The 27,408-nt window shown below is 51.0% G+C and overlaps 2 protein-coding genes across 3 annotated transcripts; both read right to left on the bottom strand.

The window, feature by feature from the left end:
* Positions 1–793: 793 nt before the first annotated feature.
* FBXO39 (F-box protein 39) lies at positions 794–4,427 on the bottom strand. The gene is made up of 3 exons (XM_075559195.1): positions 3,330–4,427; positions 1,245–1,421; positions 794–922 (listed from the first exon to the last, which is right to left on the bottom strand). The coding sequence occupies exons 1-3, from the start codon at positions 4,353–4,355 to the stop codon at positions 794–796; spliced, it is 1,332 nt and encodes a 443-aa protein (XP_075415310.1). The 5' UTR covers positions 4,356–4,427.
* A 3,960-nt stretch (positions 4,428–8,387) lies between these two features.
* XAF1 (XIAP associated factor 1) lies at positions 8,388–25,761 on the bottom strand. Of its 2 annotated transcripts, XM_075561158.1 has the most exons (8): positions 25,656–25,761; positions 24,342–24,477; positions 21,421–21,477; positions 20,857–21,052; positions 19,645–19,730; positions 12,748–13,083; positions 9,128–9,194; positions 8,388–8,525 (listed from the first exon to the last, which is right to left on the bottom strand). In XM_075561158.1, the coding sequence occupies exons 1-8, from the start codon at positions 25,685–25,687 to the stop codon at positions 8,497–8,499; spliced, it is 939 nt and encodes a 312-aa protein (XP_075417273.1). In that variant the 5' UTR covers positions 25,688–25,761; the 3' UTR covers positions 8,388–8,496. The 2 variants fall into 2 exon arrangements, with proteins under 2 accessions (XP_075417273.1, XP_075417274.1); XM_075561159.1 differs by lacking the exon at positions 21,421–21,477.
* Between the last annotated feature and the right edge of the window lie 1,647 nt (positions 25,762–27,408).

Genomic DNA, 27,408 nt, shown 5'->3' with positions numbered 1-27,408 from the left:
TGGGCTGTGGCCTACAGCTGAGTGATTTCCCAGACATTTTCTCATCAAATCCCCATGTCAACAGCAAAACCTGCGGCCACAGTAACCCACACTACCCTATTCTGGTGTTGAGTTTTTCCTCTAGACCAGTACCTATATATCCCAGCAGCTTATCCCCAAGGCAGGGACTCAAACCTTCAACCTTTCAGTTAGCTGCTGGGGGTGTTAACCCTTTGTACCTCCCAGCCTCCCACCCCCATCAACTTACATTCACCTTTTTAAAAGCAGCCCAAGGAGGCCTGGTGGGACAGTGGTTCAAGTATCCAGCAGCGAACCTGAGGTTGAAAGGTTCGAACTGACCAGCTGCTCCTCAGGAGAATGCCATGGCTCGTGTAGGGACACACAGTCTTGGGAAGTTTAGGGGGCAGCAGTTCCGCTCCGTCCGTAGAGAATCACTCTGCGCTAGAATGGACTTGAAGGTAATGGGTTTAGGTTTGGGTCAACCGGAGTCAGGTTCACCTGCTCAGAAGGTGCTCTGAGTGGCTTTGGGTCTTTAACTCTGTGGCTCAGCACAGGTGACAAAGAGGAAAATCGAGTGACAGAACGAAGCCCCCCTCCCAGAGAATTGCTAAAGACTGCGCTTTAAAATCACCTGGGGGCCTTCACAGCCCCAGCCTTGGCCAGGCGATTCTGGTGGACTGGCCAAAGGAGGATTGAGGGGAGAGAAGGGGGTGGGGAGCGTGGAGAAGCCCCAGGTGTAGTCCCAGTTGCACCGGATGTTGAAGTCCAGCTTCCTTCCTTGGTAGCATACCCCTTACATCATGGGGTAGGCGATGACAAAATAGTTCAGTTCCGAGTCGATCAGCTTCCGGTACCTCCGGTAAATTTCCCGCAGTGTCCTGTCCTCCTCGTTCGTCTCATATCTGTTGGTGTAGATTCTCACCTGTGCCAGGAGAGAAACACACACACACACACACACACACACACACACAGAGTGATGACATCATTCAGGCTTTGGAAACCAAATGACCCATAGTTACCATTACTGGTGGAATTAGAAAAGTCCTAGGCATACTTGTAAGGAAGAATTCTCAAAGTTCCCGTCTATGGGATCATGAGTTGTCTTTGGAGACCCCACGGCTGCCTTAAGGCGTCTCTCCCCCATGCACTCCTGCTGCCGGACCACCAAGCTTAGCCGCCCACAGCCTTAGGGGCTGGCCACAGGTCTCCGGTCCCCCTCGCTCTGTGCCCTCGGGGTGCCTTACCTTGAGTGTGCGCAGGGTGCACTGGCCCTCCTCCTGACTCTTCAGGATCCGCTCCACAAACCTGACATCGAGGAAAGCCCAGACTTTGAAGTAGAACAGCTTCCTGCAGGACAAGATGAGGAGGTACAGCTCCTCATCCAGGGACTCGTGGGTGTTGTTGAACTCAAACGTTAATTTCTGGAAACACCAAAGGGGAGGGGTCTGTGGAAAGGGATGCTGGGACTGCCCGGGCCACCTATGCCATGCCATGCCCGGTTGACCGCCAGGGGCCATGGTGATCCAGGGGCGTTAGCAGGGACAGGGACCATCATTGCCCATTTTATCCAGAAAGAGATCTGAGAAGGGATGTTGGCACAACCTGGGGTGTGGACACAGTGTGATGGGTCCCGAGACCAGGGTACCAGTCCCAGCTCTGCCTGCCAGGGGAATGCTGTCTGCCCTGCCCACCTAAGGCCTATGGGAGTCGCCACTGAGCTGCTAGCACTGTGCAGCCCATCACTGTTAGGACTGCATACACATCTCTGATCTCACTTGTCTCACCCTTCTGTGGAGTCCTTACAAAGCCAGTTCCACTGAGTTTCCAGGCCTTTCTTCTGCCGCACCCCCACAGGTGGGTTCAAACTGCCAACCTTTTGAGAGTTTTGTCTCGGAAACTCAATATAAGATCCCCCGTGAGCTGGAGTAGACCTGATGACAGTGCGTTGGTTTGGTTGGTCTTGAGGGAGGGGTGGGGGAAGGGTTAGTTTGATAACATTTGCCAGAACCTAAATTCGAGTACTGATTGACTATGCCAAGGCATCTGACGGTGTGGATCATAAGAAACCGTGGATAGGCGTGAGAAGAGTGGGAATTCCAGAACACGTCATTGTGCTCATGTAGAACTTGTACACGGATCAAGAGACAGGTGTGTGAACAGAACGAGGGATTGCTGCATGGTTTAGAATCACAAGAGGTGCCCATCGGGGTTGTGTCCTCTCAGCAAATTATTCAATCTGTATGCTGAGCAAATCACCAGAGAAGCCGGGTTGTATGAAGAATTTGGCACTGGGATTGGCAGAAGGCTTATTAACCTGCGCTATGCAATGACATAACTTCGCTTGCTGAAAGTGAGAAAGACTTGAGGCATTTGCTTATGAAGACTGAGGGTTACAGCCTTCCGCGTGGATGACAACTCAATGTGAAGAAAACCCAAATCCTCACAACTGGACCAGTATCATGAAAAATGGAAAGAAGATTGACGTTGTCAAGGATTTTGTCTTGCTTGGATCCACAATCAATGCTCAAGGGAACAGAAGACAAGAGATCCAAAGAAGCATTGCATTGGGTCAATCTGCTGCCCGAGAGCTCTTCAGAGTATTGAAAAGAAAGGATGTCACTTTGAGGACTAAGGTGCACCTGACCCAAGCCATGGCTTCATAAGCATGTGAAAGTTGGATACTGAATAAGGAAGACCGAAGAAGAATAGACACATTTGAATTATGACAAAGAATACGGAAAGGACCACGGACTGCTAAGAGGACAAACCGCTCTGTCTTGGAAGAAGTACAGCCAGAGTGCTTCTTAGAGGCAAGGATGGTGAGACTTCGTCTTCCATGCTTTGGACATGTTGTCCAGAGGGACCGGTTCCTGGAGAAGGACCTCATGCTTGGTAAAGCGGAGGGGCAGCAAACATGAGAAAGGACCTTAGGGGGATGGAGGTACACAGTGGGGGCAGCAATGGGTTCAGACGTAAGAACAATGCTAAGGATGGCACAGTACTAGGCAGTGTTGAGTATCCAGTCGCTGGGTGGTAATTATGGTTACCATACTCTACTGCTAGCCAACCTCTCGGAGGTTCAAGTCCACTGGAACATGCCTGGAACTAAAGGCCTGGTGATGGACTTCAGAAAACTCAACCATTGGAAACGTTGGCGCACAGTCCTGCTCTGACACGCGTAGGGTCACCACACGCTGGACTTCACAGCAGCACGTTCTACACCTGAATGCCAAAGGGAACGCGTGTGTGTGGACGAGCAACAGTGGGCTGTGTTCTGGATAATGGAGGCATCTAAGGGGCACCCTTCCTCCCCCTCCATCTGCTCCTACCTGCAGAGTGTGTCGGAACACGGGCAGCAGGTCCCTCAGGGTGGGTCTCATGGACCAGTCCGGGTCACTGAAGTAGCAGCTTCTCAGACTGATGCTCCGGAGTGGAATCTCCTGCAAGAGGATCCGGACCAAACGTTCGTACTTCATGACCCGCTCGAAGAAGAAGTTGACCTTCAAGTTGGTAGCATGCTTGGTCAGCTTGGCCCAGGACATGCCCCAGATGACCTGTCCGTGGGGGTCGTGAATGTGGCACTTGATGTTTATGGTCCAGAGGGTACTGGCATTGTTCTCACACAAGTTCTCTAGCAGCTCGTCCGAGAGACAGTTGTAGTTGAGGGTCAGGGACTCCAGGTTGTGGAACATGGCCATGGTCTTGCGGAACTGAGGGCTGCTGTAGACGGCCAGGTGGTGGCTGAAAAAGTCCTCGATGTTGAGCTCCGAGGCCAAACTCTCATTCTTTAAGTAGCCCAGAGAGTTGAGAACATGGCAGCCCTGCTCCACCGTCATCCGGGCTCCTTTCAGGTTGAGGTAATCCAGGTGTTTGCCCATCTTCCTTAAGAAGAAGCTCAAGCTCTTAATGAATGAACTCCTGATGTTGTTCCTCCAGACTGTGCGGTCCAGTTCCAGATACTGGACGGAAAGCGACCTCAGGCGGTTGTTGCTCTTGCCCAAACAGGAGAGGAGGCCTCGCATGGTGACCTGGAATTTCTTGGTCAAGACAGCATTGTAGGGGTTCAGGAATTTGATCTCCAGGTGCTCCAGATAAAGGCCAAATTTCTTCACATACCAAAGAGCGGACTCAAATTCAGATGCATGCACCCTGGAAGGCCTCCCGCTGAACGTGATGGTCCTGTATCGCCAGAGGTCTGCGGAGTACATCATCTGGTTCCACTTTCTGCAAACCAGGGCCGCCCTGGACCGGTCCCTATCCCCCAGCCACCAGAAGACACGAGTCAGGCAAACATCGGGCAGGGTAGCCCAGCAGCTCTGTTCTTGAGGCTGGATCAGTTCGCTTTCTTCATCCATCAAGGAACCAGATTTGCAGGGCAGCTGTGTTGGAGGCAGGGCTTCCGAAAATGAGGAGAGGAAAGCAATCACTTGTTTCCTGTGGGGAGTGAAAAGGAAGAGCCATTACCATCAAACAGAACGTAAGTAACAACCAAGCTAATGTTCCTAGTGATCCTCTGTGTCGTAGGCACTGTGCCCGGGGCTGGCTCCATGCCGCATTCACAATACAGTCCACCCCTTGAAGGATTCCAGAGTGGATCGGGGAGGAAATGGACCAGCGCCCGATTGCAAAATGGCGAGACAAATGGAGCAGTACAAACCATTGTGGTTCCTGGGTAGCACCAATGGAGCGCAAGGAGTTCTGGGTAAGGAGGAAGTCTACTACAAGCTCTTGTTTCTCATTCTATGGTGACTAGTATGTTGCTGGGATACTGGAAGCTAGGCTCCCAGCATTTCAAATGCCAACATGGTCACCCAAGGCAAGCGGATCTCACTGGAGCTTCCAGGCTAAAGCCGACTAAGGAAGAAAGGACTGGTGATTTGCCTCCGAAAATGAGCCCAGAGGAACCATACGAATCGCAACACAATGATGCCTGCCACGCTGACTTTGGACATGCCCTCAGGAGGGATCAACGGCTCTGGAAGGACAATGCGTTTGGTGAAGTAGAGGTCTGACGAGGGCGTGGGAGCCCCTCAGTGAGATGAGTGGACACTGTAGCCATAGTGATGGACTCGATCATGTTGCTGAGCGTGGGAATGTGTTCGTCCTGGGCAATGTTCTGTCCTGTCACACGTAGGTCGCCATGAGTCACAACGAACACAATCTGTCTGTCTACCTAACTACCTATCCACCCACCCACCCACCTGAGCAGAAACCAGAGGGAGCCGCTCATGGGAGATGATATTTGAGCTGGATTTTGATGTGTGAGGAGGATTTACAAAGCAGTCCCAGTTGGCCTAGTGGTGCTGGTCGGGGAACTGACCATTCTAGGAAGTCACAGAACTGTGAGCTATGTGTTCATTTCCCAGGATCTAAAAATGGTTCATCCAAAGTTTATCTTGTAAGTGGGAGGGGCAGGGAGCCAGTGGGACTGGAGTAGGAGAAGTGGGCAGGTACTAGTCCACAGGACTCTGGATCCTAGGAGGACTCTATCCTAGAGGTCAGTGGTTCCAACTGCCACCTTACCCGAGGACTTGGAATTTGGACACGGCCTGCCCGCTTCCCTGGAGGAGATTCACTGTATGTATTGAGGCTCGTTGTGGATGGCTGTGTTTCTATCCCAAAGCCATCACGGCAGGACAAGCGGAAGGAACTTCAGGGCCATCTGTGTGGAGTCAATGTGGTCCATTCTCGGGGACATTCTGGAGGAGCGGGAGATGAAGGGTCAAGAGCAGAGTCCAGGTTCCCAGGGCTGGGCCCGGGGTCACCCTGGAGCAGGGCTGGGGAGGAGACGGGGTGGGATTGTAAGCTCCTCAGAGGATGCAGCTGTGTACCTGGTTGGATGTAGAAGTGGGAAAGACAGGGTTCCCACTCAAGCTTGGACTCCAGGGGATGCCAAGCGTGGAGTCCCCTGGGAGACCCAGGATAGGAAGGCCTGCCTGATGCAGCGTGCCACCAGGCCAACTTTTCAGAGGCATCCCTTGCCACACGCATGGCCTTTTGCTTTGAGGGTCCCTTCCATCCAAACTCCTCTCCTTTCTCTGACTCTCCAAAGCGTCCACTCTTCAAGGTCCACGCCCTACCTTTCCATGCAAAGCTCTTTTTGGCCACTTTACCCGGTGGCCCAGCTTCCCGGTGGAGACGGGAAGAGTCCTGAGAAGCCATTCTTTTACAAATGGAAACAGCCCAGGCAAGTGAGGGACACACAGGAAAGTAGTCACAGGACCCAGGCTAGAACCCGGGCCTGCTTTCTGGTACATATTTTTTTCAATCCCCAACTTTTGGGGATTTCAGGTACAGATGGGGCAAGTTAATCATACTTCCCAATTCAAGGGTGGCCTTTCTCATATTATTTATTAATTTACGTGTGGGTGGGGGGGCTTCCCAAAATTTGTGGGAAAATTCCACAATCCTTCATTCCATTTCCATGAACTCTTTGAAGCCCTCCACACGGTCCTTTAATCCCCATGTCCCACTCCTCTGCCCCCACGACAGGCGGGTGTGTCTGACATGCACTTCTTTGTTTGAATGTCTTTGTAAGCTTTGTTCACATTGCTTGGTATTCGCGTCACCCATCTCTTCTTGGGCCCAACAGGTCCCACGTGCCCCCATCCCACTGTCCTCTCTAAATGGGCACCCAGGCTTCCTCCAGCAGGCAGGTGACACCTGCTCCCACCAGGTGACAGTGAACACCATCCAACATACTCTTAGGAGGGGCTCCCTCTGGGGTCCACTCTAGTGCCTCTGTCCTCATGGCCCCCAACAAGTTGGCCCCTGCCCTCGCTGTCCATGTCCACACTGCTCATGGGATTCCTCAGCCACTCCTCCCCACCCACCACTCGGAGCTCCAGGGCGTTCCCTGACAGAGTCAGCCTGTCTGTTCTCTTTCCCCTCTGGTCAGTGTCTGTGACCTGTGCCCACATCTTCTTCTCCCCAGGCCCACAGACTCAGTCTTCAGCACCCAAAGGACTGAATGGCATTGTCTCTTCACCCACAGGTGAGGCTCCAGAGGCTTAGAGTCCGCACACAGCCCTCGGCACAGAGCAGGATGCCGAGGAGGGGCTCGGCACAGGCTAAACCACAACAAAAGCGAAAGCAAACCTCCTCCTAGCCCCTGTGTACGGGCAGGAAGAGCATCTGCTGAGCTGGGAAAGTTGTAATAATTAGTCCTACCTGGCAAACAAACAAACCAAACCTCAGTTCACTGCCATCCAGGCGATGCCGACTCAGCTCCCCTGCAGGACAGAGTAGAACTGCCCCCATGGGTTTCTGAGACTGGGACCCTGTTTACAGGACGAGAAAGTGTCTTTCTCCTTCCCGGTGGCTGGTGGTTTTGAACCACTGACCTTAGGGTTAACAGCCCAACCCTGACTACAGCAACCAGGGCTCCTCAAGTTGTCCTAAAGTTGTAGGTGCTTCCAGTGTGGCTCCCAGGGTTGAGTCCTGGCTCTGTCAATGGCTAGCTGTGTGGCTTCATTGCTTTACACTTCAGCCTCCCCTTCTGTAAAATGTGAGTAGTCACCGCGTCTTGTCGCCTAGTGCTGGCAGGACGAAACGAGAGGGTGTATTTGGAACCCAGCAGAGCAGGTACCAAGTGCTGCTGCCCAAGGAATTTCTGTGACATTCCAGTAGGGACGTTCTGAACACACCTATTTTATAAACGGGGCGGGGGGAGGCGGGAGACAGATGCTGGAAGCTTGCGTTGTCCAATGAGATCTCACAAGAAACGTGGGGAAGGATTCGAACCTCCGTTTACGGGGACTATGGCACCCCATGCCAGCAGATCAGCAAGGTAAGCAAACCCAGGGGCTCCCAGGAGGGGAGGAGGGCGGACGACCTGGCAGCGGGCAGAAGAGACCCGTGCGGAGGGCAAGACTTCTCTGTGCCCGCCCCTCCCGTGCCCGGCTCCCTGCGCCCCAGCCGTCCTGCGCCGCCGGCTTGGGCTGCCGGACTCGAACCTACCTGTTCCGCCCGCGCCGCTGCTGCTCCCCGGGGTAGGCGCCCTGCCCTCGCTCAGGAGGACCCACAGGCCTTGCATGGGGCCACCTTTGTGACGCGCCGCCACCTGCCGGGCTCTGCTCATCAATGTAGACACCCAAACCTGGAGTTGCCCCCTCCGCAGACAAAGCTTGAGAGCCAGGCCCGCTGTTCCAGGCTTGAGAGAGCGGGCAGCGCCGCCCCTTGCCACCTTCGCTGCCCCTTCGGTGCTCAACGCCGGTGCTGCCTGAATCCCACGCGGACTGTAGGGCGTGCTGCTGGGGTAAGCACATCTGTAGGTCCCTTCCAGTACCTAGGCCTCCTTGCCAAAGCCTTCCAGGGCCCCACTTTCTCTCCACCCTGGCTGCTGTCAGCCCTGCCTCCAGAAATCCAATACCAGGGAACAAGCAACACTGAGGCAGGATGACTTTTATTTTTCAGGGGCAAAGCGGAGTTGGGGAGCAAGCAGCTTCATTTTTCTTGCAGGGACCGGTTGGTGGTTTCGAACTGCTGACCTTGCAGTCAGCAGCCCAGTTCACGATCCAGGATGCCTAGAAGAAGCCAACACAATAACTCCTAGCAAATAAAACCCCTCTCTTTATACAAATAAAGACTGTCAGAGAAAATAAGCAGATAGTCCCTCTAGTCCTTTAATGCCTCCCCCACCCCCACTATCATGCTCCTATTTCTACCTTACAAATCCGGCTAGACTAGAGCATGTACACAGGTACAGATCAGAGCTGGAAACACAGTGGAAACCAGTGGTGAGAGTAGTGATACCAGGAGGGGAAGGGGAAGGTGGGGTGGAAACAGTGAACCGATCACAATGATCTACATATACCCCCCTCCCTGGGGGACGGACAGCAGAAAAGTGGGTGGAGGAAACGTCAGACAGTGTAAGACATGACAAAATAATAATTTATAAATTATTAAGGGTTCATGAGGGAGGGAGGGAGGGAGGGGGAGGGAAAAATGAGCTGGTACCAAGGGCTCAAGTAGAAAGAAAATGTTTTGAGAATGTACAAGTATGCTTGACACAATGGATGTGATTGTGATAAGCTGTGTGGGCCCCCAATAAAATGATTTTAAAAAGAAAGAAAGAAAAGCAGCAGATAGCCAGGATAAAAACAACACCTCCTCAGCCCTTGAGTACCTTTTCTTATGTAGCAGGAACCTTGCACCTGTTTCCTCTTTGAAGATGCCAACCACTGGCATTTCTCCTAAGGAAATGAATATGAACATAAATAAACAAATAGTTTGTGGTGTTTAAAGCGGGAAATGTTACCAGTTTCCCTCCAGTGGATTCCACTCCTGGTTTGGGGGAAGTTGATCACCAGGCCTTTCTTCTGCAGTGCCTGGAGGTGGATTTGAACCTACAATCTTTTGTCAGCATATTTATTTTCCCATCCACTAGCCCCCAGGCTCCCTTTGCCTTTCATTCCCGGAGCACCAGTCCTGAGCTACAAGTGCCTCACTCACTCACTCACTCACTCACTCACTCACTCACTCACTCACTCACTGCCATCGAGTCAATGCTGACTCATTGTGACCCTATAGGAGAGACTAGAACTGCCCCTGTGGTGTTCTCAGAGTGTAACTCTTCTTGGAAGTAGAAAGCTTCATCTTGCTCCTTCAGAGTGGGATGGTGGTTTCGAACTACCAACCCTGCAGTTGAGCAGTCCTGGAGACTGGGAGTAAGGGCATAGAAAAGGCATGGAGGCCGAAGAAATCACTGAATCTGTGGGTGCTATAGCAAAGTGTGGTGAAGAGACCAGATGGTGCCTGGCTCTCAGGGGGCTTTGAAGACTTGGCTTAAGAGCCATCTAAGAGAGGTAGGCAACTCAATGCCCAGAGTAACATATCAGCCTGTGTGAGCCAAGGAGTGTAAATCAGAAAAGCCCAATCAGAAGGAGGTGAATACCCCTTTTTCAAAAGGCTACGGATGACGGGAAGTTCCGAATCCATTTTCAGGGTCTCCACATGGATTAAGCCTCCGGTGAATCCCCTCCGTCCGCAGTCCAGGGTGTGAATGGCTTCGCCTTCAGACTGTAAGTCCGGTGTGGCAGGGGGAGTGAAGTTCAAACGTAACACCTCGCCACTGAATCTTCTCTTTGGGCCCCTTTTAAAATTGTTTCCGTTTTTAATATTATCTGCTTTCTTTTTGATGGGGGTTCTTCTACGTTTTGTCTAGTCGTTGGGGTGGGTTTAGCTCCCTGTTTGTGTTTTGTGTGATTTTCTGTATATGAAATCCAAGAAAGGTAGCTCTATTGAGACTTTAACGGGATAGAGGCGTGGCAGGGGAGGGTGGGGGTACACAGGGAACCAACAACAGGGAGCATACCAGGGAAGCGTTCTGAAGTTGGTTGTGGGGATGGCTGCACAAGTGTTCTTAATATGATCGAGCGATCTAATTGTATGATCCGTGAAGTATATGGCAATACCACTATCAAAACACAAAAGGCACGGGGTCCACCCGGCCAAGAGGCTCTATGTGCAGCTGGAGACAACATTTAAAATAGAGGCCTGTCATTAGCAGGGGCTGGTTTGAACAGATTAGCATTCACCCTCTGGACTTTTACGCAGCCGTGGAAAGAAACCAAGACTTGGAGCCACAGTATTGGACTTGGAGGAACTTCTTGAACGCTGCTGGGTTACACATCAAGATCAAAGAAGTGCGTGTGGCAAGACTCTAAATGTGTATGTTTGTGGGTGGTTATAAATAGGATTCCAGATAAAACCAGGTCACCCAGTTACATGTGAATCTCAGATAAGCAGGGGATCATTGCTGAGGCGCAGTTACACTAAAAAAATAGTCTCTTTTAAAATCTGAAATTCACATTTAAATGGCTGCCCAGTTTTCCAGTTGCCAAGTCTGGCAGTCCAGTTACATAAAGGTGGAGAAAGGCATGGAAAGAAACACTGTGAATCGTGGGAGACGAACCCCAACTTACATTCATACCATCCACAGCAAGTATGGAATTGTCCCCTCTTGGCCCCAGTATGTGTGTGTGTGTGTAAGTGATAAGCATTTGTGCATGTTTAGATGCACAAAGATGGACAAAGGGATGTAGACCTGTATGGGTTTGCAGAGAGCTTCTATCTATTAAAGGTCGAAGGCAAGTGGCAGAGTAATGAGGGTTGAAAGGATATGATTTGGGGGGAAATTCACAGCCGTTGTGTACGCATGTTTTGGTTTGTTTGAGCAAGGGCCAAACTGTGATGACCTCTGGCTGTTGAGATTGGTCTCTAGACACTTGTTGCCTTTAGCTGCACACAACAGAGTCGAATAGTGTGATCCACAGGGCTTTCTTTCATTGGCTGATTTTCAGCAGTAGATTGCCAGGCATTTCCTTCCAGTCTTCTGTGGTCCGAAGGCTCTGATGAAATCACAGCAACTCACAAGCATGGACTGCTGTCGGAGCACACTGGCTAGCAAGCTGATCTGGGGCTCCCGCAGGGAAGGCGAGAGTGCCACCCACGAGTGTCCTGGGGAGAGTTACTAGCAGTGCTGCCCTTTGTAGGGGTTATGCCACTGCGTACCACAGAATCGCACCGCAACTCACCCACAGCCACTGAGTCCACGCTGACTCTAAGCGACCCAATAGAGAAGAACTGGCCCTGTGGGTTTCCTAGGCTGTAACTCTTTCTGGGACCAGAAAGCCTCATCTCCCTTTCTTGGAATGGCTGGGGAGTTCAAACTGCTGTGTTTTGAGATATGTGAAATATTGAGTGTGTGTGTGTGTGTGTGTGTGTGTTTAAGGCAGTCGTCCAGCCCAAGCTTACTCGCTTGTGCTGGCTGGATTCTGCCACTTGCTAATTGTGTCACACTAGGGGGCGCTGTTCCACCCTTCTGTCCAGTTTGCTCACCTGAAAAATAGAGTTGGAACATCTGTGGCTTCTACTGAAGACTGGCTGGCCGTTTATTTGTAAAGCATCTTGCATAGTAACTGGCACGTAGTGCTTACCTATCTCTGTGGCTAATGCTTACCACTACTGACAGTAATCTAGGCTGCACATCAGGACGTCAACCTGAATTCCAAGACCCGACTTTGAAGCTTGGCCAAGAGGCGTCTTCTCTCTATGCCTCAGTGGCCTTCTCTAGAACATGAGACCCATAGGCTGAAGACCCTCTGCTTTGCTCATTTACCCCACAGTTTGGAAGCGCTTGCTGGGTGTCCCCTCCCGGGCCAGAAGTAGAGGCACAGGCTAGAGATCCAGGTGTACCTTCAGAGATGGCTCAGTCTCTGGGAGATAAAGCCCCCACCCCAGGGGGTACGCGCTGTGATCAGCTGCCTCCAGTTTGCTGTGCTGTGGTGGCTTGTGTGTTGTTCTGATACAGGAAGGCCTGCCATCCAGGAGGGTGGAACGCAGCAACAATAGTGAAGGTGGCCGCATTCTGGTGAGTCTACTTCTGAAAATTGGCTCACGAAAACTTCATGGCTCGCCCTAAACTATTGGCCGCTATGGCCCTGGAAGAGGACCCTTGGCATGCTTTCCAAACACACGGCAGCTGGCCACCACAATGGCCTGGACCATGCTGGTGCCAATGAAGACACGTAATGCTTCCTTCGGTTGGATATAAGGCCACTCTGGGTCAGAGCTGACCCGATAGCCACTGACATCGATAAGTGCATCTGGGCACCCGGAGGGCAGGCCCTTTCCAGCTGCAGACTACTGAACAGATGTCCCACTACCCACTGCGGGCCTTAGAGCACCTTAAGACATTGCCCAAATGGCTCCCATGCAGGTGAGGCGAGACAAGAGGCTGGGTACCTGGTGTTGAATCAGGGTGGGCAGGGGAAGTAGAATATCACACCGAGAACAATTCATCAGAATGTCGTAGGCTGCCTCATTCCCTCCAGGCGAGGTGGGCCTGGGCCTGCGCTCCACCTTCGGAGGCAGCTCCCGGGCTTTGTGCTTGCCTCTCCATGACTGCTGTGTGGCCTTTGCAGCGTGAGGCTGTCTCTGGTCCTTTCTTGTCTTTGGCCGGACAACTTGCCCTCCGGTGGGAGTCTGATTCACAGCAGGACTCGGCAGGGCTGGGGAAGGACTTCCTGGCTTCCCAGATAGGGACCAGTTAGCCAAGGCTGAGACTGGACAACCGTTCTCCTGCAATTGTGAGCAACACATCACACTGAGAAACAGAATTGACTTCCACCTTCATGGTCAGCCGTAGGCAGGCTATTCTGAAAATACTGCTGACACCTAGGCTGGAGGAAGCCAGGCACGTGCTCATTCCAGGGCATCGCGGACTTTTCACAAGAGAAGAGCCAGCTTCCACACTCCCAGAAAGAAGGGCTGATGGGTCAAGTGCAGAAGCTGACACTCTGGGGCTCATCGGCTAGCAAAGGACTTGGATGAGCGGAAAAAGTCCCAATCACACAAGGTGTGGGGCAGCCAGAAGGAAGATCCTCCTCGCCCTGCATACAGCTGGGTCTTTGGAAGGCTAAGCGAGGGTGGAGGCGTGGAGTAAAGAACCGGGTAATGGAAAAGGAAGGCCACAGGGCTTTCGATCTTGGAGTTTGAATGTGGGGAAGAAATGCCCATAGCTTTCCGCTCACAGGATCACTGACCCCTGGCATCCTTGGGCCTATAAGAATGAACGTGGCTGACGTACATGAGCCATATGAGCTGGGTGAGCTGGGCTGAGGGATTGTCATCAAAACTGGAATGGCTGGCAGAAGAATCACAAAATCCTTCTGAAGAGACAGAGACAGAGACAGAGAGAGAGAGAGAGAGAGAGAGAGAGAGAGAGAGAGACAGAAGTTCAATTGAAATGATGCAGGACTCTCCCAGGTCGAGTCCCATGAAAGAGAAACTCAGAGTCCCAAAGTATAAACACACAGGAAGCAATGGACTTGGAGGGAGAGTGAAATATACAGCCAATAGTCTCTTAGAGGAGCCTACAGCAAGTTCAGATAATAGAGTGTGTGTGTGTGTGGGGGGGGGGGGGAGGTCAGATGCTCACGGGCATCCTCCCTGAGGGCGATCAGTTGCCAGACTGCAGTGGGCCCCACTCCCTGCTGTTAAAGACAATGGACGCCTGCTGTCATCTATTTGGTTCCTGTAGGTGGGGTTTACACCCTACTGATAATGGTTCCTATGGAGATCCAGAGAACAGGTCAAAGTTAAGCTGCCATCCTAAACCTAGGATCCGCCCATCTTGTCACATGTATACCCCCATCCCTCCTCTTCCTATTGCGTGTATGTCCCTAGACCACCCCCTCTCATTACTGTATTACCTATAGGACAGCCCCTTCCTGTGATGTATGTCCTCACCTGTAATTGGGGGGCTTGCATGTCCACAGAGAAGATAAAAAGCCTGGGCTAGCATTAAATCTCTCTCTCTCCTTCCACGTGGACAATCGAGCGGGGCAGAGGAGAGCATGCTACCATGAATTGTGTCTGACTCCATTTATTTCAATACTTCACTTCTATCTCTCATGCTCTCTATAACTTTACTATCATCTTTACTTATCATCGCTGTACAATTGCACCTACCGGACCGTAATGACGTGTTAAGGGCTGGCTTCCCCTGACAATAGAGCTGTAAAAACCCAAGCCAAACTTACTGCCATTCCAACTCATGGTGACACTACAGGACCGGGTACAACTGCCATGTGGGTGTCCACGACTATGTAACTTGTGAAGAGTTTCTACTCATAAAGAGTAGAAAGAACTCATCTTTCTCCCACAGAGCAGCTGCTGGGTTTGAACCACAGATCTTGAGGTCAGCAGGTTACCCAACAGCACCAGCAGGGGTCCATAGAGCTATAGGATAGAAGCTATAAAATCAACTAATCTATAATGACTAAAGACAGATGAAGGTGCTTCATAAAGCTCATGGGAAAACGGGGTTAAAAAAATAATGGAATCTTCCCACAAACTTTGCGAAGCCTTCTCATAGAAGAACGAATGGAAACCGTGAGAAAGGGCTAAGATCCTATGAAAAATGAATGAACTGAAGTGTCAGGCACTGGATTGAAACCTGCACGGATGGGTCAAGGAGGCAGGTTTCCTTGGCTGAGACTGAATGAGTTTGAAGAGATCTTTGAAGAAATTTCCAAGAATATAGGAACAGAGAAACAAAGAGGTAGAAAATGCAAACAAGGGAAAATTTAAATGTAAAAGCAGAGCGAGAAGGCCTAATCCTCGAGAGCTTCAACAAGTGTGTGGAAAACTTCCTTTTCTTTTCCATTTTCCCCACAAACTTCTGAAAGCCCTCTCATATTTCCAATATGTTCCAGAGCAGGGTGGAAGAGGAAGGATTTAAAGAAAGAATGCTGAAACATTCCCCAAACCGATTAAAGATGTAAATCTTTCGATTCAGGAAGGAAGGACTCTGAGCAAGAGAAATACATAAAACCCATCCCCACCCCGACTCACACATAGGAGCAGGACGAATGAAAGCCAGTTCATTCTTAAGCACATTGCAGTGAAAAAACAGAGAAGGTCAAAGGCAATGAGGATCTTGAAATCAACCCAAAAAATTACTTACAAGGGGATGGATGTCAGATTGAAAGCAGACGCATCACCAGCAATAACAGAGGCAAAAAGATGGGGGAATCATCTTCAAAGTGCTGAGAGAACACAGCAGTCAACCTAGTATTTCACATCCAGCTAAACGTCCCTTCAGAAGTCAGCAGGAAAACACGGGACACTTTTCAAACAACGAATGGTTTCAGAGTCTTAAACCATAGACCTACAGTTGTTTGAACAACAGCTAAAAGAAATACGGGGAGATGTTTTTCAGGAAGAAAGAAATTTTGCCCAGATGGAAAGCTTAGAATCCAAAAAGAAGAGGGAGAAATGCATCTACATCCAAAGAGACACGCATTACATAAAACAACCACCACAGTGATCATGACGACAGATGTGGAAACAATCAGACAAATGGACCAAGAGAAAACCATGTCTCCGCCGTCCTGAGCCCAGCTACCTCTGTTAACTGCTCTGGAAAGGATCATATTAGAAGATTCTGGATCGAATGGGTGACAAAAAGTAGACTATCATTCAAAATAACAAAAGAGACCAGGCCCCCGGGGTTGGGTAGAGACTAGTGGAACCCCAGAGATTAGTCTTTTTCAGGTTTGGAAAGACTCCCATGACCCAAGGCTCAGTTTCCAGCTGAGCAACAGACAGGTGAGTGGGAAGACTGGCAGTCCTGAGGGCTGCACACCTTGGAATCACCAACCATTTGAGATCCAGAGGGCAGCGATTGCCCAAGGACGGAGTTCCGAAGCAGGCAGGAAAGTAGAAGGCACAAACGAGGACGTGGACTCAATGACAGGACACTGGGATTCCAATGGAGGAGATGTAACAGTGTGTGTGTGTGTGTGTGTGTGTGTGTGTGTGTGTGTGAATTGTTCCGTGCAAACCTTCCCTCGACTCACAATGAGAAGCTAAAATATAAATGACAAAAGAGGAAAAGTGTGGAAACAAGGTGTTAGCAATACCAGGAGGGTGGAAGGAGGGTGGGGGAGAAGGGGGGACAGATCACAAGGATCTACATAAAACCCCCTCCCTGGGGGACAGACAACAGAAAAGTGGATTAAGGGAGACGTTGGACAGCGTAAGACATGACAAAATAATAATAATTTATAAATCATCAAGGGTTCGGAAGGGAGGGAGGGGGAAAATGAGGAGCTGATACCCAGGGCTCAAGTAGAAAGCAAATGTTTTGAGAATGATGATGGAACCAATGTACAAATGTGCTTGACACCATGGATGGATGTATGGATAGATGTATGGATTGTGATAAGAGCTGTATGAGCCCCCAATAAAATGATTTAAAATTAAAAAAAAATAAAACAAGGTGGAACTAAATTCTGGTAGCATTAGAAGATCATTGTGTGTTCACAAATACGGATCTTGCTCCAAGGCCTGTACCAAACCCCGATGTGGTTGTCTACGCCAGTAAACCATCACGGTCTCAGAAACCCACCAGGGCCATTCTACCCTGTTCTATAGGGTCCCCATGAGTCGGAATCCACTTGATGTATGTGAGCTTGTTTTGGGGGGAAGGGTTTAGTACAAAACCAATACCAAACCTTCTGCCACTGAGTTAATTCCGACACGTCATGACTCTATCTAGGGGTTTTCAGACTGTATTTTTACAGGAGCAGACAGCCTCATCTTTCTCCCCCAGAGCAGCTGGTGGGTTTGAACTTCCGACCTTGTGGTTAGCAGTCCAAACTTGCCCAACAGTGCCACCAGGCTCCTTAAGGAATGTACAGATACTGATCAATTTTAGAGTTTATTAAGTCAAGTGTGTATATTTTAAGCTATTAAGGATAACGACTAGAGTAATAAAAAGAATATGAAAGCAGATACAGAAAAATGGTTAAAGAAAACTCACTCCATCCAGAGAGACAGGAAACAGGTGCTGCAACAGTGAGCAGAGGCTGGGAAAGGTGGTGGGAGAGACTGAGCATCTGCTGCACTGGGAGAGTCAAGGCTTTGTGGCCAAGTAAGAAAGCCACCCTCTTAGGGAGATGCGTGTGACGGGCCTCGGTGAAATGGCGGGCTTTTGAAGATTTGCTCTAAAATAGTTCTTGGGGGATAAGGGAAGAGGGAACGAAAACAAGGATAGAGTAATTCTGATTCCTGCTAAAGCTGGGTGGTGTGTGCATTACGGGCTCATGGCAGTAGCTCTCTACTTCAGAATTCATTTGACCAGTTTGATAAAAAAAAAAAAAAAGAAAATTAAATTATAAAAGCTTTGTCTCCTGGTCGTTCTTCCTAGAGAAACTCCCTGAGGCGATGCTCTGCCAGACAGGAAGCGCACTACGAAAGAGAAAGGCCTGGCCTGGAGTTTGGGGAGCAGGACCCCCACACTGGGGAGAGCAGAAGACATTCCCAGCAGACCCGGGGAGCAGCGTGTCTTCAGCATGAGGCGGATAGACTACCTGATGAGTTTTCTTGTACCAAGGGGCCAGACTGAGGTCTGGCAGAGAGCTTTAGGGCAGTTTAGTGATCACCAGCCAAACCTATGGCTGTGGAGTCAATCGGGCTCACAGTGACCCCGTTGGACAGAGTACAGTCACCTCATTCGGTTCCCAAGGCTGTACATCTTTACAGAAGCAGCCACCACATCTTCCTCCAGCAGAGTGGCTTGTGGGCTTGAACCTGTCACCTTCCAGGCAGCTGTGGGTGCTTTAGCCACTGTGCCACCTGGGCTCTCGGCTTACTGATGCCCAGCCCAGTGCCACTGACCCACCGCAAGCCTACACCTATATTTCCCTATTCCTCTAGTTTTCCTCACCCTATACTTCAGCTTCCTAACCCTTCACCTATAGTCTTTGAGACTGAATCTTTATGGGAGCAGAGAGGCTCATGTTTCTCTCTCAGAGAAGATTGTGAATTTGAACCTCCAACCTTGCAGTTCTTAACCATTTAATGATAGGTACCTAGAGAGTGAAGCAAATGAAGAGGAAGAGAAAAAGAGAGGCAGGTATTACCTCCAGAAGAAACAAAAAACAGACAAACAAATATTGTAAATCAAAGCAAATGCAACCCTCGTTTCTGTGGCATAGCCGTTTATAATATTGACATCATCACGAGGGTTACTGATGTAACCAGAGTGGATGCCATCAATAAATTGAGAGGATGGAGGGATTATACTTGGAGGTATGTGTGGAATAAATATTTTAAGGAAACTAAATTCATGTCCTAAATAGATAATATCAAAAATTGTAAAAAGAAAACAAAAAAAGCAGTAACAGTATAAGAAGGTGCTTTAGCCACAGGGAGGCAGCTACTGAAAGCAATGGAGACAAGAGAAGGTTAGGTATCCGGAGAGCCGTTAGCACGAGAGGCAAGGAGTAGGGCCTGCATTGTAACTGGGGTGGTGGGAAACAAATTAGCTCAAGGGTCGTGAGAAACAGGTAAACGTGATCATATAAATTGATAAATGCCATGGAAAAGAAACCAGGAGACGAGAAGGTAAGGGAGATGGTGAAGGGGGGAAGGAGGTTGCCATTTTAAATAGGGGTCAAGGTCGTCCATCTCCTTGGGAAGGTGATATCCGAGTCAGATGAAGATGTCTCCTGTACAGAGAGGCAGAGTGGCATGATGGAAGTCAGGAGTCCCTAGTTTTTGAGGTAGGCCCCTCACTACCGCACTCATGTGCTTCCCTATCGGAGCTTCAGTGTCCATGTCCTGGAACTGAGATTTGAGTGGATCAGAGGCTCCCCTCTCTGCCTGTACGCTAGAACCATCTGAGAGGCTTTGAAAAAGCGATGCCGCATGGCTGAAACTTATTCTCAAATCAGAAACTCTCTCTATAGCTCTACTTTTGTATAAATAGAAGAGGGGGAAGGACAAAAGAGGAGAGAGGGAGAGAGAGAGAGAGAGAGAAAGAGAGAGAGAGAGAGATTCCTTAGAATCTCTTCTTTACACTCTCAGAATATGAACTAGCTATTGGCAAAATTTCAACTTAAAAAAAAAATCAAACCCATTGTTGCCGAGTCAATTTCAACCCAATAGTGTAGAACTGCTCCATAGGATTTTGGGAAACTTTTCAGCTTCACGGGGGCAGCCTCATCTTTCTCTCTTGGAACAGTCAGAGGGCTTGAACCACTGACCTTTCAGTTAGCAGCTCAATGACTGGCTCACTGTGCCACCAGGGCACCTGTGGGCAAGATTAGGAAATCATGAATGGCTACTCACGACATGGTGGGCATACTCGTTGACTGCAATCATTTGGTTGCAAGAATCACAGTTGATTTTCTTCACGGGAGCTGGCATTCTTTCCCCTGGCGAAACATAGAAAGGGCACCACAGATGACGAAGCCCGTGACAATGCTGAGCTCACCTCTTCAACTATACCACAATTTCTAGGGCCTGTACTCATGAGTCTGAACTGTCCCCCGGAACTGCTGGGCTGAGAGTGTCTTGGGCTCCCTCCATCCTGCACCACACCGGCAACCCTTCCCTGAATCACTACATTTCCTTTATAGCTACAGATGTGCAAGAAGGGCCGGGGACAGTGTTCAACACAGAGGAGGAGGCTCTTTTCTGGAGCTGGATGGGTTTCTAAGGAGACTCGGAAGCATGCCATCTGACTGCTCTTTTCTTCCATCAGTTTCCAAGCTCTGTGCTCAAACCAGGTGTTGGATGTACCCCCCTTTGGGCTGCGTATACACCTTTGCAGCCCAGCCGTGCTGGGATGAAGCAAATGCACCTGAATGGCGTGCTTTCCAGCCTTTCAGTGGCTGATGTTGACCTTGGGTAGATTGTTGTCTCAGGAGAGATCTATAGTCGAAAGAATGTCAGGTTTAAATCGTCTCCACCTGTTAGCCCAAACCCAATGACGTCAACAGAAAACCATCACCTGCGGGGCTTGTGGCCTTGCCTGGTAAATGCAGCCCCTCCACGGGGGACTCGGCTCAAGAGAACGTGAAGTGGTTCCAGGCAGCCAACGCAGGAGCCCAAAGATGAGCCGCTGCTTGCAGCTGGCTCCTTTCTGAGCCTTGGTGATGACGGACGAAACTCCAGGTCTGGTCACTGGGAAATTTGGACTCTACCAGGCCCCTGTGTTGTCCTCAGGGGGTAAATTTGTGGGCCTGGAATTGTGGTGGAGGGCTTCAAAGGAGGCCTGCCATATTACGGGGTTCACCATTGCATCTGTACTCATCTGTGTGGCTCTTAGGCACCCACCTCCTGGCCCCTGGATTAGTCATTTAAAGAGCACAGCAGGCACCCAACAAGGCCTCCCTATAGATCTAAAAGAGCCACCACGTCCACTGCGTAAAACTGAGAGGGCTCCAACAAGCACCCGTGTGATCTGTCCTGCTGAGACCTTAGGTTCCTTGCATCCCATTCAAGGTAGCTTTTTGGTCCCTGAGGTTTCCCATTGCCTCTGCAGCCCACGCTCCTCACCTTTCCTGGGCTCGGTCTGGCCCCGCTGGCAGGTGTCTTTGTGGTAGGCCAGCTTACAGAGCTGGATGAACTTATTACAGTCCGGACAGAGCTCTGTCCTGCTGCCACATTTGTATTCATGATCCTCCAGCTTGTTGAAGCTCACGGTCAGCTCACAGAACTTACACTGGACCTGACGCATCCGGCATTCCGTGGCCTAAGAGGGGCCAGGCAGAAAGGGTGTGAGCACCGGACCTTGGGTTGGAGATAAGTCTGGCACAGGAGCCTAACTCTCCCAGGGAATTGAAGGCAATGAGAGAAAGTAGGTGGGACATTTTCAAGGGGGGGACTATTCTCAGCGAATACAAGCTCTGTTGGGCTCACGGGTCATGGCAAACTCTTCTGACCGGGGACTCTTCCCTGTGGGGGACTAGCCCTCCATTGCTCTCAGAGCCAACTTGGGCAAGAAGAGAAAAATCAAGGGGGAACATTATTATTGGCCTCTCCTCCCCTCTCCCTCTCCTCCTCCCAGGTTGAACCTGCGGTAAAAGAGGCCGCCAAGGAGAAGTGATGGGTGAGATTTACCTCGTGAACCTCCAGCAAATACTTCTGCATGGTCTGCCGGCACTTAGCACACTTGACCTAAAGGCAGAGAGACACGGGGGTTCCAGCCAGCACCTATGGTCTCTCCCCGTATCTGCCTTGGCTCTCATGTTCCAGGTCTGGGGCTTTAAACTGAGAGGACGGGTTCAGGCCTGGCTATCTTTGCTCAGGGTCCAAGACTGTTTGTAGGATCAGCTGAGTTGACACCGACACCTGAACTTGAGACCCCCCAGCAGGGCAGACAGGGAGGAAGAGAGAGATGAATCAGCAGCCCAGAAAAGTTGGCAGGGCCTGACTGCCTCCTAGTAACGGCCTCTCCTGCTTCCCTTTTTTACAAATCCCAAGAGAAGTGGCCAAACTCATCTGTCTGGAGGGAGAGAATTGGAAGTGGAGAGGGTCCGAAACCAAACTAACGGAGGTGACCCTCAAAGAGTCGAACCATCGGTCCAGCCATCCAGTCCTGGGTCCCTCCTGAGGAGGACAGAAGGGAGGGACGCGGACAGAAGTGTGTGCCCCAGTGTGCGCTGCAGGGCACTCCCCCTTGGTGGAGACACTGCGCTGTCCGACCACAGGTGAACGGGTCCGTCGTCACAAAGGAGAAACCAGGTCCCGACGCAGGCCCCGCACGGATGCGAGCATGATGGTGAATGAAGGCAGCCCATTGCAAAAAGGCCAAGTCCTGTGTGAGCTCCCCACTACGAAATAAGCTAATATGTAGAAGCCAAAGATTATGAATGAACACCAGAGTCGAGAGAGGGTGTGTGTGTGTGTGTGTGTGTGTGTGTGTGTGTGGATTTGGAAGGGCTTGCGTTTATGTTGGTGGTGGGATGTTTTGGAAGTTGATAATGGAGCCACAGATGAAAACTCAATGTCCCAGAATTGCAAACATAGAAGCTGCTGCGAACAGAAACTCAGGGTGAAGGGAGACAGCGGTCGGTGTAAGACATGAAAAAGAAAATGGAGAAGTCATCAAGGGTTCATGAGGGAGGGAAGGTGGGGGAGGGGGAAATGAGCTGCTCAAGTAGAAAGAAAATGTTTTTTAAATGATGATGGCAACCTATGTACAAATGTGCTTGATACAATGGGTGGATGGATTGCGATAGAAGCTGTACGAGCCCCCAATAAAATGATTTTTTAAAACATTTTATTAGGGACTCATACAACTCTTATCACAATCCATACATATACATACATCAATTGTATAAAGCACATCTGTACATTCTTTGCCCTAATAATGATTTTTAAAAAGAAACAGAGAAGCTGTGTATTTGTTGAGTTGTGGTGCTTATATTTTTGTCGCGATCAAAACAGAGACCCTAAGGGTAGACTGGTTGTGGCAGCTGGATGTTTCTGTCACCTTGAAGCTGTGTGAAGTGCCGGGTGACCTGCCAATCAGGTCACCGTCTCATGATGCCTCCTCGGGGCAGGGGGCAGGGTGGCCTTTTCTATAAGAAGACAGTGAGGAACTTCTCTTTCCTCCTTCTGCCCTTGACTTTTTTTCTCTCTGCGTGGACGCGTCTGCCCCACTCTGAAAGCGGTTGGCGCCTGGCCGTGTTTCCACCGATCCTTGGATTCATGAGACGACACACCCACCGGCCATTGCTCTCCCTGTCTCCCGCTTCACCCTTCTGCCTTCTCGGCCTGTAGGCACGTGAGTCTGGCCTGCGTCGGACCCGTGCGTTTGAGTTGGACAGGGCTTGGATGCCCTTGACAGACAGTTGCTTCTTGCTATAAAGTTCTTTCTGATATCCATATGTATTTCTATATGTCACTGGCTTTCTTTCTCTCGTCAACACATGAGAAAGGCTACTTCCATTTCCCAGGTGGGGGCTGAGACATGGAGGGGGGGTGGGGTAGGGGGGGTGGTGCGTGTGTGTGTGTGTCCGGATATGGCTTCTCTACCCACGGTCTTCCTAGCTCCCAGCAAGCAACTTTCTCCTGATGGGGCTGAGTGAGAGAAGGAGGGAGGAGGTGCTGATGGGATGATATGATTCAGTTGTGAGTGACTGCTGGCAGAGCTCACTGTGATCGTGAACACTTGGAACTCTTACGTGAGACTTGATGCATGTTGCCGTGAGCCACCTCGGCCACAGCCGAGGGAGGGACTTCACTGCCTTCAAGAAAGAAAAGCCCAGAGGGGAGCATCTCCCTTGGACCCTGAGATCTCTTCCTGACAAACCTCGATTCAGAAGGCAGCGAGCCAGAGCTCAGGAGAGAGCAGTGAGCTTCCTAGCTCCTGAAGCCAGTCAAGCTCAGCGCCTGCAGTCAGAAGGCTTGCTTGTGAAGTGAGGTCCCTCCAGCGATTTCATTGGGAGAGCTTGGTGGGCTGAGTCACGGAGCCAGAGCCGAGCACCACCTACCTGCAAGCTGAATCTCGTGGTGAGGTGTGTGCCCTTTAAACATGAACCAATGACGTGAAAAGACCTTTGTCACATTCCCCGTGACCCAAGCGGGGCAGAAGCCAAGGGGCCTCGTGGCGGAGAGGCCTGGGACCAGAGAGAGGCCTGCCTGTGAGAATGGCTGGGGAAAAGGTTGTCCTGACTAAAGAAGTGTATCCTGAGCATTTCCGATCCGGAATTGTAACCTGTGAACTTCCTTAATACAGTCCACACTGGTGAGTATGGTCTGGGAGTTCTGCGTAACCATGGTAACAAATAATCAGACCCAGCAGAGAAGCATCCAGGCCCCTGGGAGGGGCAGTTGGTGGGGGACTTGGGAAGGAGGGTGGGAAGGTGGAAGCACGTCTGATGGGGATCGGCCTTGGGCTGATGTCCAGTTGGAATCCCGGCCCCTGGTGAAGTCAGAGGAGCTCAGGGCAGCCCAGTGCGTGGCTACAGTCGGGACAGGCTCTGGCCCCTGGCCCGGTGCTCCTGGAACCTGTGTCCCTGGTGCTGGGCCCTCACCTCCGTGTGCTTGTCCTCCGTGTGCTCCTTCAGCTTCTTCTTGGGGACAGGCTCCTCGCACACTGGGCAGAGGACCAGGAACCGCGTGCAATGGGCCTCGTGGAGGGCAAAGTGGGCCGAGGCCACACTTCTTTTGCTGCAGGATCAGAAGGGAGCAATGAGCAAGCAGTTTATATCATGGCGTGGAAAGGGGGCGGCAAGCTTGTGCGATGGAAGAGCCCATCCTGGCCCCATAGCTACTGAGAAACAGACACACATTTTTACAGGCATATGAAATTCCCACGATCTAATAATTGCCTTAAACCATTTTTATAATACACAGTTTTATCTTGGGACATCATTCAAACAGCATACGATTTAATCATTCCACTGTTCCTTTAAATGTTTTATAGATGAAACTATGATGGTTCTGGTTTCGTTCTACGTTTTATTTGAGAGCCACGTGCATGTACCCAAAGAGCCGCTGGTGGCTCGAGGGCCCCAGTTTGCCGAGCGCTGGTGTGGAACACAGAATCTGATTTCACACCCAGGCCCCAACTGAGATGAGTAGCCAGGGAAGACAGCAAAGCCCTCTGGGAAGGGTCCACCCTAGTTCATGCCACCAAATCCCAAAACCCATGCCGCTGCCATTGAGTCAAATCTAGCTCATAACCAAGAAAAACAAAACACCCCAAACCAAAAGACCAAGCTCACTGCAACAGAGCCTATTCTGACTCATGGCGACCCTACAGGTCAAAGTAGAACTGCCCCTGTGGATCTCTGAGACTGACTCTTCCCAGGAGAAGAAAGCCTCATTTTCCTCCTGATTCTGGCACACAGCGACCCTATGTAAGGTGTCTGAGACTGTCGATCTCTCTAGGAGCAGGCAGCCTCCTCTTTCTCCTAAGGAGCAGCTGGTGGGTTTGAACCACAGACCTTGTGGTTAGTCACTCAATGCCTACTCCACAGCACCATCTGCCACAGAAGGGTGGTGCTGGACCCCTGCTCTGGTGCCCCTTCCCACGCTTCCTCTCCAGGTGAGCGGGGCAAAGGGGGTGGCCCTGGAGGACCCAGAATCTGGTCAGTAAGAGTAGCCCAGGGCACACAGCACACGATGTGACTTCAGGGCTGTCCCAGAAAAAAAAAAGGAACAAACTGGGGAAGAGAGTACAGTGAAGTCCATGGACGTCTGACCTTCCCTCCTCCCTCCCGCCCCACCCCACCCCCACCTTTGCCTTTCCTTTTCTTCCTCCAATGGGGACCCTCTTTCCTCCTCTGACTATCTGGGCCCCCCTCACCAGGGCAGCCGGACAGGGGCTAGAGAAATTGCCTTACCAGTGCTCACACTCCTGCATGTCTTCCTCCATGGCCCGTCTTTCTAGAGGTCTCCAGTTTCGTTTCCTTTGAGACTGAAAAACAAAACTGAAAGTCCTTCCTGTAGGGAGGGAGGAGACTGTGTGAAGGCTGACTCAGCCCCCAGCTGCCCTGAGGTGTCTGTGGCTGGGCACCCCTCGGAGGAGTGGGGGCGTGGGTTCGGGGTGGGCTGGGTGGGGGGGATCCTTTCTAGCACAGCCAGCCCAGCTGGCTCCATGATGCTCCCTCAGCCTGAGTCCTCACCTCCGTTACTTCTACAGTGGTCCCTGGCTGTTTTTCGGACCCTGAAGTTAGGAGCCCCCTCCTGTCACTCCAGGGGTCCACCAACCCCTGGCCTCCTTCTCTGCCGCCCCCCCTCTCCTGTGCATCTCCTTAGCCCTGCAGGAAAGAGGGGGCCAGCCGGGTGAACTGCTCCCTAAAGGTGCCTGCTGGGTCTCTGTCTGGAGCCAGTGGTTGTTCCCAATTAGTGACAACTTCAAAAACTGGGGTTGGTGTGCGTGTCGGAGGAGCCTGGGAATGGGGTGCACAATGAAATGTGCCCCGGCTGCAGCCTCTGGAATTGCCTTCTAGCTCTGCCACTTCAATGGAGCCCTGATGGCACAGTGGGGCGAGAGGTGGGCAGTTAAAACTGCCAGCCAGTCCGTGGGAGAACGAGGAGGCTCTCCACTCGCCAAGTCAAGGTGTTTTCAATCGCCCCACATGCATGTGGAAGTTGGACGCCAATTGAGGAAGACCGGAGAACTGGTGCGTCGGAACTCGGGGCTGGTGGAAAATATAGAAAGAACCACAGACTTCCCAAAGGACAAGCACACCTGTCTTGGAAGAAGTACAGCCAGAGTGCTCCTTAGAGCCAAGGGTGGTGCCCTGTGTACTTCGGACGTGTTGTCGGGAGAGACCAGTCCCTGGAAACGAACATCATCATGCCGGGGAAAGTCGAGGGGCAACGGAGCAAGAGGAGGACCCTGGTCAAGACTGACAAGTGGCTGCAGCAATGGACTCAAGCTGAGGGTTTTCTCTTCTGTCCCTACCCCCAAACTCAAAACCAGACGCCTGACATCTAACCCACAGACCACCGCACAGAAACTCCCTGCCGTCCACTTAGTGCGACTCGTCCCTGCCCTCCAGGACACGGTAGAACCGCCCTGCCCTGGAGGGTTTCTGGGCTGTACCTCTTTACAGGAGTAGAAAGCCCCACCTTTCTCCTATAGATCCACTGGTGGGTTTGAACTACCGACCTTGATGATGGCAGCCCAGTGAAGAACCACTGCACCACCAGGGCTCCTCCACAGCACCGTAACTTTATACAACTTGGCAGCCTAATGCTCTGCGAATGAGTAGTCCTGGTACCCTGAAAATCAGAAGTTAAAAGGAACCACGAGGGAAGGATGATAATTAAGTAAAACATCTAATAAGGGGCCTGGCTATTTAATGAAACATCTCCCCCCTTTTAAAGGATGAATTCTTTATTGGAAATCTTGGCTTTATTGAACAGGATATTACAAGAAATAATCTTGGGAATACTAGGTTATCACAATAATTTGTAGGGCTCAAAAATGGTCTGTTAGGTGTTGCACTGCTGACCCCAGAGTTGGTGGTTCAGATCCACTAGCTGCTGGGTAGGAGAAAGGAGAGGCTGTTTCAGAAGCCCCAGATAGAGCTGCTGTGTGTCATCTCAATGGCAGTAGGCTTTTCAATGATGAGGTGGGGGGGCGCA

This window comes from Tenrec ecaudatus, chromosome 10, assembly GCF_050624435.1.
Source record: "Tenrec ecaudatus isolate mTenEca1 chromosome 10, mTenEca1.hap1, whole genome shotgun sequence".
NCBI classification, from domain to species: Eukaryota; Metazoa; Chordata; class Mammalia; order Afrosoricida; family Tenrecidae; genus Tenrec; species Tenrec ecaudatus.
The sequence above is the reverse complement of the archived record's forward strand: the minus strand, read 5'-3'. Positions and strand labels throughout refer to the sequence as shown.

Bases quoted from the DNA above. Each gene is read 5' to 3' on its own strand.
- FBXO39 (XM_075559195.1), bottom strand. From the start codon at position 4,355: ATGGATGAAGAAAGCGAACTGATCCAGCCTCAAGAACAGAGCTGCTGG. The intron at 1,422-3,329 runs GTAGGAGCAGAT...TGGTGTTTCCAG, and splicing joins TGTTCCGACACACTCTGCAG to AAATTAACGTTTGAGTTCAA. The intron at 923-1,244 runs GTAAGGCACCCC...CTCCTGGCACAG, and splicing joins GCACCCTGCGCACACTCAAG to GTGAGAATCTACACCAACAG.
- XAF1 (XM_075561158.1), bottom strand. From the start codon at position 25,687: ATGGAGGAAGACATGCAGGAGTGTGAGCACTG. The intron at 21,478-24,341 runs GTGAGGGCCCAG...CTCTGCCTTTAG, and splicing joins CGGAGGACAAGCACACGGAG to GTCAAGTGTGCTAAGTGCCG. The intron at 9,195-12,747 runs GTACCCAGCCTC...TCATTTCCTTAG, and splicing joins CCACCCTGATTCAACACCAG to GAGAAATGCCAGTGGTTGGC.